The 10,529-nt window shown below is 37.8% G+C and overlaps 1 protein-coding gene across 4 annotated transcripts; it reads left to right on the top strand.

The window, feature by feature from the left end:
• Positions 1 to 2,492: 2,492 nt before the first annotated feature.
• On the top strand, positions 2,493 to 9,898 carry LOC118323977 (RNA-binding protein 39-like). 4 transcript variants are annotated; one of them, XM_035656068.1, is made up of 15 exons: positions 2,493 to 2,579; positions 3,637 to 3,694; positions 5,362 to 5,411; positions 5,521 to 5,712; positions 6,131 to 6,184; positions 6,394 to 6,511; positions 6,602 to 6,760; positions 7,002 to 7,139; positions 7,233 to 7,298; positions 7,385 to 7,589; positions 8,179 to 8,265; positions 8,348 to 8,444; positions 8,899 to 9,004; positions 9,173 to 9,251; positions 9,342 to 9,898. In XM_035656068.1, exons 2-15 carry the CDS (start codon positions 3,644 to 3,646, stop codon positions 9,440 to 9,442), a joined length of 1,503 nt encoding a protein of 500 aa, XP_035511961.1. In that variant the 5' UTR covers positions 2,493 to 2,579; positions 3,637 to 3,643; the 3' UTR covers positions 9,443 to 9,898. The 4 variants fall into 4 exon arrangements, with proteins under 4 accessions (XP_035511961.1, XP_035511962.1, XP_035511963.1 ...); XM_035656069.1 differs by having other exon boundaries at positions 2,497 to 2,576; positions 3,635 to 3,694; XM_035656070.1 differs by having other exon boundaries at positions 2,507 to 2,718; positions 6,602 to 6,754.
• Positions 9,899 to 10,529: the final 631 nt, after the last annotated feature.

The following is a 10,529-nucleotide window of genomic DNA, read 5'->3' as shown; positions in this document are numbered from 1 at the left end:
ATAAACTGTCAGATCAAATAAAATGTAATATTTTAAATTTAATTAAAAAATACAGATAGGAACTAAAGCAGTAATGAAAGATGAAGTTAAATACAATCGAAAAAAAGGACAAAGAACATCTTGTAAAAAAGCAAGAAGTCTTGAAGTGATGGAATAAAATAATAAAATCCTGAGTTGGGGGAGTTCTTTCAGTCTGATGGTGCTTTAAAGTTAATCATCTCCTAGTTTCTTTAGTAACTAAAGGTACACAAAAGAAAGGGTGTGGCATTTGTTTAACTGAGTACGATGATTTAATGAAACTAAAAGCTGTTTCTAAAATGCTGTACATGCATTTAAAAACAAGTCTCCCAAAATTAAGTGGTAACCAGTAAAATTGTGGAAAGGCGCTATTCCAAAGTCCACCGATGTGTAAGATAAGGACACCTAAAGAGGAACTAACAGATATTTTAAACTGCAGTCAAAGGATGTTGTTCTGGTACATGATGAGCATAATCTATAACAGGAAATAAAAGATGGGGGTCTATTCGTTTTATCACTTTGTTGTCACTGTTGTACTGTGAATAGCTTTTTAATACAACCCAAACACTAAACAACACTAGATGGCGACACAGAGCCGTGACACAAACTCCTCTCACTGAGTTCTCGCGTGGAAAAGCGATATTCCAAAGTCCCACGGGAGTTTGTGCCCTCAGTGATGTTTTACAGGAGAAGAAGAGGAGGGTTGTTCCTGTGAGAGAAGCTGTTAGTCACCTTATGTTTCAGCAACACACCGGAAGTGGAAATCATACAGAAAATCCAAACAACAAGGTGATGACAATATGTAAATGCCAATTTTCCTCTCTAAATTTCTGATGTGCTTTTATGTTAGGGCCCACCTGTTTTGTTTTGTTTTGGCCCACAGATCCCGTGTGACCTATAAGAGATATATAGGGACCATTGACAGTATATATAAGTATTTAAATGTATGGTAGTGGTGGAGGAAGTACTGACCACACTGTAAAAATACTCTATTACTAATAAAAGTCTTACATTTGAAGTGTTACTTAAGTAAAATTACAAAGGTATTATCAGAAAAGTATCAAATCATCAAAAGTACTCATTGCAGAGAAATGGGAATGTATATAATAGTATATATATACATATATACTATTTTGTGAAGATATTACTCATAAATTAGTATAGTACCCGGCAAATCTACAAATTGATTAATTGACTAAAAATGCATGATGTTAAAGTAACTACAGTTTCAGAAAAGAGAGTGGTCAGGTTTGTTGTTTTTATTTCATTATTTCATTGTTTTGGCAATGTACACATCTGTTCACTAACACTAAACTAAAAAGTAAAATTAGGTGTGAAAAAACATTTCTGTTAACTGAAGTAAAAATACTTGTGTATACAGCTTGAGTCTATAATCACAAATACACCAGGGGGAAATGTCTTTACTTTTAGTCTTTGTCAATTTCTCAAATTTAATTTCTCAACCCTACAAGCATGGGGAGGCATCAGTGCTTCTGTTTATTGAGACTCATCATGACTGTGAGTCAACTGCCCCCCCCTCAAGTGTTTTTATTGTAAAAGGCCTTTCTATTCTGAACATCTTAAGTGTTGCCCCTGACAAATAGCTTTCATTTTCTTGTATTAACCAACACTGAAACAAATAAAAACTAGGGCTGTACACAGATATTTAGATATGATTCACAAGTAGCGTGGGAATGATCCTTTTTGCATCACAAATTTAAATTTCACAATGAACAAAACAATTAAAATCTTTTTATCTAATTTTTTTTTAAATAATGATCATATTGTACAAATTGGCTCTTTTTATATTGGGTGAATTAAGGGTGATTGGGACAGTTTTTAATTTTCTTGTGAAACCTTTCTTGCCATTAATTAAAAACATTAGCACATGACAAATTTCTGTAATACTGAAGATGTAAACTACCCATGTGAAGATGAATGAAGGTTATATCATATTCTAAGGAAGCGTGGCGTACCCTTTTGTCTACACTGATCCAAAACTCTTTTTGTTTTTGTAATATTTGGTTGATTTGGACAGCTGTCTTCTTCTGGTTCATCATTATGAATTAAGACTCCATGTTCATTTCAGTTCAAATGTTTTATATATTGCCTCTCTCTATTGTCTCTATTTCATCTTTATTTATATTTTTGTTTACTGTCATGCACCAATAGAACAAGGCAAATCCCTTGTGTGTGAAAACCCACTTGGCAATAAAAACCAATTCAGATTCTGATTAATTGTGCAGCCCTGATAGAAACTAGACTAAAAACTAAACAATAAAAAATAAACTGGAACCTGAAACAAAACTGAATGGAAAACAAAAAAATTACAAACGAAATAAAAAAAACAAAAAACTCCGAATAACAAACCACAGCAGCTATCTCTATCTCTCATGCCGCGTTGAATTGAACCGAGTATCTCCTGCAGGTGGCAGTAGGGAAACACCAAATATCGCCGCTGCCGTAAAAACCTCAGAGTCGAGGAAGAAGACGAAGCAGAAGGAAGGCGAGCATTTTGATAGCAGGCCACGACCCGCTGCGACGGAAAAAAAAAAAAAAAGGTTACATAACTTCGACAATTGTGATTTCATCTTAGCATTGTGTGATCTGCCGAGAAGGGAGGCGTCGAGGCGAGTCTCTTCAGCAGCGCATTTCCCGTGATATTTTGACTTTGGCAGCTCATTTCATCAATTTTAAACGGTAACGTCAGTGTTTGCTAACGGAGCTAGCTCGCTCGCCCCGCTGCCATATTGGCTCTCCGCTGCTCGCTTACCGCTTGTTTTTTCCCCTCACGTAAACATGTGGAGTGCTGTTTTTATATAGGGGGGGTGCTTACGATGTTTAAAAAGTGATTCTCGATGCACATGTGTACGCGTTTGTTGAGATTCACGCCAGCTGTGTGGTGAAACGCAGCGGTGAATTCATAATAATAGTAATAATAGTAAAGGGGCTCAGTGGCGTTCAGACGACGGAGACCGAGGTGGCTAGTTAGCGTTAGCTCCGTGCTTCCGAGTGCAACGCGTGTTTATCCTTTATGTTACCTCTTATGGTAATATGTGTCGGCCTTTGGGCTCTGTTGAGTCTGTAACGATGAGATTGGTGAGATTAGTCGTATTAGCTGTGTTTAAAACGTATTTCACTCAAGGTTAAATGTGTTCCGCTGCGGGGGAAATATTAAGGAAGTTAGGCGAACTACTTGAAACGCTCTTATTTTTGCTATCAAACTTGTTTTTTTTTTGTTTTTTTTAGTAAATGTTAATTTAGCAGTAATTTTCTGGGTTTACACACACACACACAGTTCGTATAAACAGCCAGTGGTTTCGGCTTAGACATTCTCGGACTTGCCATGTAAACGAAATGTCTGGTTTCAGCTATCAGGTCAAGTAAAAGCTGTTTCACAAATGCAGATTTCTTTTGGTGAAACCCGCGTAAATCCTCAAACCTTAATCTGTATGCAGTCACATGACAAAAGTCCGAGACAGAAAGTATCAGTGTGCTTAGCTAAGAAAAGAAATGACTAATAATTACATCACGTTATCCGGATTATTGCTTAAATGTGACAGTAATAGTTTCTCGTTTGCATATAAAGACGGTCATTGTTGTTCCTTTTCTTTGCAGGATCATCATGGCTGATGATTTTGACGTAGAGGCCATGCTGGAGGCTCCATACAGAAAGGTGGGTTGCAGATTACAGAGATGAGGCCTGTTTCACTGTTATGATTTACTCTTGAGTCCTTTATATTTGCTACTGTGACAAAGTTTACTTGAATGTTGTGTGGTGTGATTGAGTATTTAAAACGCAATACAGAATTATAAATAAATCCACATCTATCTCTCTTTATAGACTTCCCTAATGATATCTCACCTCTACTCCCATGAATTCATCTTTGATTCCACTGTGAACTGTGAAAAAAAGGAAGGTAGTTATTGTGCATATACTGATGTACTGTGGTTCACCTTAGGACTAAAAGAGATTCAACCTAGAACATCCAATCCGTATTCGGTTGCAACAAGGTGAATGCCAATGGTTGATAAGCCCATCCTTACCTGTCCAGCAAAGGAGGCAGTATTCAGATTTACAATCTGCATGCCATCTCTGTTTCTGATTATAGATAGATACTTCATTTATCCCGAGGGAAATTCAAGAAATATGCAGTCTTATATAATCAGGGTTAAAGCCCAGTTACACTGTGTGGCTTTGACAAGAATGTATCAGTCTGCCATCAAGTGATTCAACTTTCCCCCAAATGCTCTTTAAGTAAAAATCCTCATTTATTACATTTTGTTTAGACATTTTTTTTTTTACCCAATATTAATAAGGGATGGTGTTTTTATCAGACTATTACTTCTAAATCTAAAAGTTGTAGTTGGTCATCAGTATGCTTGAAAATCCAGATATTGCAGTTGTGGAGCTTCATTATGCAAACACATGAGCCATGTCCTGATTTTATGGCAAAATACAGGTGAATAATTACTTTCTCTAGTGTGTAAATATGAATACTGCCTCTTTGCCGTAGTCAACTGTAATGTGAATCAGCATCTTGATTTTGCATGCTACACAATACCACAGATATTGATATATTACTAGAATGACTGTAAATTAGATACTTCTATCTAGCATCATTGTATTATAAAGTGAGTTACTTTTCATTAGTTAATAATTCCTTAAGTCAAAAGGTTGGAAATATCACATATATATTATGCAAACTGCAGATAATGGAAGTGTAACACGTGGCTGAATTAATGGATTTATTTTTTATTTTATTTTATTTATTTATTTATTTTCTTGGGCGTCAATATTACTAAGAAGTGTGAATCCCTGTTTGCTTCAGGGCAAGATGTGTGACAGAGGTGGCATCGAGCTCTTACAGTCCAAGAACGAAAATGGGTGAAGATCACTGGACTGACACCAACCACACAGGATCTCTTTTAGTGGCCATGGGCCATGCGTGGTCACATGATTAGGCACAAATAGTGGCAGTGGCATTGGTACGACTTATTAGAAGGGGAATTGGTGGAGATGATCTGACTACTGTCAAAGCTTCCTGAACTCAGCTAATATGTTGGACACTCTCCCTTAACTTTGCTTTGTTGCATTAAGTACTGAGCAAACTTGTTAACAATAAAAAATTAAGAAAAGAAAAAAAAAAATACAAGAGTGGTATGGGAAGCTATTGGGGTGGTGGAAGGACACTGTCCGGACATGACAGTAGGAAGTTTGAAGTATTATTATTAATTGAATATATTCTGCATTTTCTCTTGTCCCACCCCACCCCCTTTACCTTGACGACTTGAAATGTTTCATCTACGTCCTCATGATGTTCTTCTATCAACCTTGCTTAGGATGAGATCAAGTCCTCTCATGCAAATGGACATGACGACCAGAGCAAGAAGTAAGTTCTGAATATATTAACGTCGTGTCTCCGGACTACGTAAAACTGTTCATTTAATTTAAAACGTGTTCACTTTGCACGACGATAGCAGTGTTGTAACATGTTTCAGGAAAAGGAGGAGCCGAAGCAAGAGCCGAAGCCCTGGCTCTAGGAAAAGAAGAAGCAGAAGCAAAGACAAAAAGAAGGGTAAGAAGAGGAGCAGAAGCCGAGAAAGAAAACGAAGCCGCAGCAGAGAGCGCCATCGCAGCGGCTCCCGAAGCAAGGAGCGTTCTGGGCGATACAAAGCACGCAAGAGCCCCGTGTATGTAACCTTTTTTAAACTTGATGGCATTAGATATCTATACAACATCAGAAATGTGTAAATACAATTTTATGTTTATTGTTGAGGAAGTTAAAGATGATGATTTACTAGACGACAGTCTAGTGAGCCAGCATGAAACTGAATTAACTAAATGGAATTTAGCCATCATTCATTTTATAATGTGTACTCTTTCCTACTGTATATGTGAAAAGCCTCTCTCTATTCGGGAGAACTGGAGGCTTTTAGGATGCTGGAGCAGGAAATGACTTAACTGCTTGTTTTTTCACTGAGTACATAGCAAAGACATCAGTGTTTACTGTATAAATGTTGAAGTTTGAATGTCCTCATTTGTTACTAACACACTTTTTAAAGCTTTATTTTAAATTGAAAAATGAATTCTTCTTCTTTTATATTTTAGTCGGAAACGTTCCAAAAGTCGGAGCCCCTTCAAAAAAGAAAAGAGTCCCATCAGGTGAGATGAATATTCACATTAAACCCCTTTAGGCTTGATTTTGTTTTAAAGCGCCCTCAAATCCAGTGAATTTAAGGTTTTTACAGAGCTTTAATGTGATTTTATTCAAGAATTGTAAGAGGAAATTGTACTATTTAAAATGCCTCTAGAATTGTTAAACCAAACCATGTAATATTTATTTCTTGTTGGATGGTTTTGCTTTTTTCCAGGCAACCAATTGACAATCTAACACCAGAGGAGAGGGACGCCCGCACAGTTTTTTGCATGCAGCTCGCTGCGAGAATCAGAGCTCGAGACTTGGAAGATTTCTTCTCAGCTGTCGGAAAAGTGAGTCGATGTTCACGATATTGTCACGTAGAATTTAGCAAGCCTGTAAGTGGAAATGATATCTTAAACGATCCCTGTTTCCCTCTGTAGGTAAGAGACGTGAGAATGATTTCGGACAGAAACTCCAGGAGGTCGAAGGGCATTGCGTACATCGAGTTTGTGGAGGCTTCATCTGTACCACTGGCAATTGGATTGACCGGCCAGAGGCTTTTAGGAGTGCCCATCATTGTCCAGGCCTCTCAGGTTATGGTAACTTAATCTAAATATGGACAACTGGATTTCCTCCTAACGAGCAGTCTAGTTGTCGACACATTAATTTTTGTCATGAAATGTTTGTGAATATTGTGCAAAACCATGTTAGGAATGTAGCTAGAGCTTAACATTTTTTATAAATGCCATAGAATTAAATCAGATTACATTGGGTTTGCACAAATTAGGCATTTACAGATTGATGTACTGAATTGACATAATTCCATTAATGTAATTACAGGCAGAGAAGAACAGAGCGGCAGCTGCTGCCAATAACCTACAGAAAGGCAGTTCAGGTCCAATGAGGCTGTACGTAGGATCGCTGCACTTCAACATTACTGAAGAAATGCTTCGAGGGATCTTTGAGCCCTTTGGAAAGGTCAGGAACAAGTTTCAAGAGTAATTATTTTTTTACTAGTCTTGTAGATTTATTCATTACAGTCTTTTGTAATGGTGTGTTTTGTTTCCAAAGATTGAGGGAATCCAGCTGATGATGGACAGCGAGACTGGACGGTCCAAAGGATATGGCTTTATATCGGTAATAAATGCTTCTTTACATCGCCGACGGTGCATTAATGTTTGCAGCTAGTATGACTCTAACTTCGCTCCGGTTTTGCTTTAAAGTTTGCAGATGCAGAATGTGCAAAAAAGGCCTTGGAGCAGCTGAATGGCTTTGAGCTGGCCGGACGTCCGATGAAGGTGGGGCATGTTACAGAGCGCTCGGACTCATCGACAGCCAGCTCGTTCCTGGACAACGACGAACTAGAGAGAACTGGCATTGACCTCGGCACCACAGGGCGCCTACAGCTCATGGCTCGACTAGCAGAAGGTTCGTTCTAACCTGATGTCGTGTTTGTGGCTCTGCGTGAATCACATTGACGGATCCAATTTCTAATTAAAAGAAAAAGATTACAATAGTTCACGTGGCTGTAAATACAACCGCTCTACCAATGAAGTGAGTTGTTGACACTCAACAACTCATTTCAGTGGCTATTTGTCTTCATATCATAGTAAATGATTATCTTTTGGGTTTGGAATTTTTGGTCAGAAAATACAAGATATCTGTAGACATCTCAGGCTGTTGGAAAATAATCAGCACATTAATCAATAATGAAAATAATCATTTGTTGCAGCGCTACATCTTTATGGCTAAAGGTGTCTTAACTTTTCCTAGTTTCCTACTTTTCCTTCTTACTAGGTGTCGGAAAAGATTTGATCCGAAACCCAACCCTGATTTTCTCTGAATTGTAAACGAGACACAGCATGTAAATAACAGCTTTGAATATTTATTTTTCAAATGTTTTGACTGCTGTGCCACAGAAAGGAACTTGCTATTGATTTCATCTAAATGTCACAATCTCTGTCAGCATCGCGACGCAATTGTTAGTTTTTTAAATGAAGCCTGTCTCTCTCCACAGGAACTGGTCTGAAGATTCCTCCTGCTGCTCAGCAGGCTCTGCAGATGACCGGCTCCATACCCTTTGGAAACATCGCTGCTCCAGCAGGTGAGGGTCTAGATGATGAGAAACGCGTTGTTTGTGAGTGTTTTAGTTATTGCCGTGACACGTCATTATTCTCTTGTTTCAGCTGTTCCAACTCCTGCTCCGAGTCAAGCCTTGAACCTCCCATCACAGCCGCTGGCCACACACTGCCTTCAGCTGTCCAACCTGTTCAACCCACAAGCGTAAGGACATCATCATTTGGATAGGTTCACATTTTTTCAAGCTTTTCTTAAGACAATAGTTACATGCCCATATGTACATTGAAGTAGTTTTTCGATGCCACGGCCTGAGGCATTATGTTTTCAGGTTGTTACAACAGTTTACAAGAACACACACACGTAACTGCCCTAAAGACTAGTATTGGTTCTGCAATGCAGGTATTTTTAAAACTCTTCCACCTAGTTTTAGCAACGAAAACAGAAGAAAGTACTCGGTCTGTATTGAGCGAAGCCTTTAGAGACTCGGAACAAGTTACAGCAACCAGCTTTCAATATACATGTGGGCAAGTCAGTATTATCTTTTAAGGAAGACTTCAAAATATGTGAACCCATTTTTTAAATTTCTCTCGTTTCAGGAATATTATCTCTCAGCTTTTGAAGCCCCTTGATTTTAAACATTACCAAACATGTTTTTCAGAGAAAACGATCCCAGCTGGGCCATCGAGATCCAAGATGATGTTATTGAGGAGTGCAACAAACATGGAGGAATTGTTCACATTTATGTTGATAAGAACTCTGCTCAAGTAAGTTGATGTTTACAGATATTCAAGAGCTTAAATACAAAAACAAATTGCACTTATCTCTAGTTCATCAAAGGGAAAATATTGTTCCAGCCACCCCAAAGACTTCACTGAGCTAGAAAATGGATAAGAAAACTGGAACCTGAGTGACATTGTTTATTTTTCCCACAGGGTAATGTGTACGTGAAGTGTCCCTCAATACCAGCAGCGATGGCAACTGTAAATGCACTTCATGGACGCTGGTTTGCAGGTATGTAATGTTGCCATTTGGTTTTGAATATCCAATATAACAACAAAGGGGTGTTAATTTTCTTTTTTTTTCCCCATTCCTCCCTTCCAGGCAAGATGATAACTGCTGCCTACGTTCCCTTACCAACCTACCACAACCTTTTCCCCGATTCAGTAACAGCAAAGCAGCTTCTAATGCCGCAACGTCGATAGTCTGAGACATGCTTATGAAAGTCAGTGTAAATACATTTGTTTGCATTCATGGAAATGTCATTGAGACAGACGCATTGAAATTAGTTGGCTGTGTGTAATAAAAGTTGCCTCAAGTTCATGTGTTCACATTGAAAATTAGGCAGTTCTCTTTTTTTTTTTTTTTGAGTTGCTTTTCAGATTTTTTGTGGTTTTGTGTTGTAAACTACCACTGAGAAGTAATCTGCAGGTATCTATTGGTCTGTATGTTTTTAAATATTACTGTCTTATCTGCTTGTTTAAATCAACAGTTTTAGATTTAAAGTAAATTGCAAAGAGTTACAGAAACGTGTTGGGTTAATAGGCCTTAAATGCCAAAAGTATATCAATGTCAACAATAATCCTTTGTAACTTTTTACAGCCATAATTTCATTTTTTGTATGAAGGCTCCCAATAAACTTTGGCAAATTTGACAATTCAGTTTGTGTTTGTCTACTTTTTGTGAGTCATCCCAGGATTAATTTAAAAAAGCTTTTGTGAAGTCTTGAAACATGTTTCTATATTGCTAGTTGCTTTAATAATTTCTGGATTTGAATAGGAACCTCTACCATTTTGGACAACAGAGGACGTGTAGTAAATCAATGTGACCTCATGTAATAACTGCTGCTGCTGGGGGGCGCAGTCTGGAAATCTGAATCATTTGTTCAGATTTGTTGTGGGCATGTTTCACCCCACCATAACTTCACATTTAGAACAAACTTAAGGCCAGATTTGATGTGACAATTTATATCTATTGATGGCCACTGAGATTAAGTATACATTGGCTGAGGTTCTATTACATACCAGACTCAACATGTCCTAGGTGGTCAGAAGAAAGCTTTTAACTACTTTATATTAGGAGTTCATTTAAGTTCCTCATGCTGCCTGATTTTGTCCCTCTTCACTTGCTGCCACCATATAGATGAGCATTTTATGTTCTACAGAGGCTAATATGTCTGATTTGATAAAAAGGTCTAACATAAGGGAGACATGAACCAAGTGTTGTCATTAAACAATTTTAAAGTGACATTGTGGAACTTAAGATGAAATGGTACATTGTTCCTCTTACAAA

Source organism: Morone saxatilis, unplaced genomic scaffold (assembly GCF_004916995.1).
Source record: "Morone saxatilis isolate NCDOM2014 unplaced genomic scaffold, NCSU_SB_2.0 Contig15, whole genome shotgun sequence".
NCBI lineage: Eukaryota > Metazoa > Chordata > Actinopteri > Moronidae > Morone > Morone saxatilis.
The sequence above is the reverse complement of the archived record's forward strand: the minus strand, read 5'-3'. Positions and strand labels throughout refer to the sequence as shown.

What these genes read in the sequence shown, in the direction of transcription:
- LOC118323977 (XM_035656068.1), top strand. Translation starts at nt 3,644, where the DNA reads ATGGCTGATGATTTTGACGTAGAGGCCATGCTGGAGGCTCCATACAGA. An exon ending in TGGAGGCTCCATACAGAAAG is followed by an intron (nt 3,695 to 5,361) that starts GTGGGTTGCAGA and finishes AACCTTGCTTAG; the next exon opens with GATGAGATCAAGTCCTCTCA. An exon ending in TCTTTGAGCCCTTTGGAAAG is followed by an intron (nt 7,140 to 7,232) that starts GTCAGGAACAAG and finishes TTGTTTCCAAAG; the next exon opens with ATTGAGGGAATCCAGCTGAT.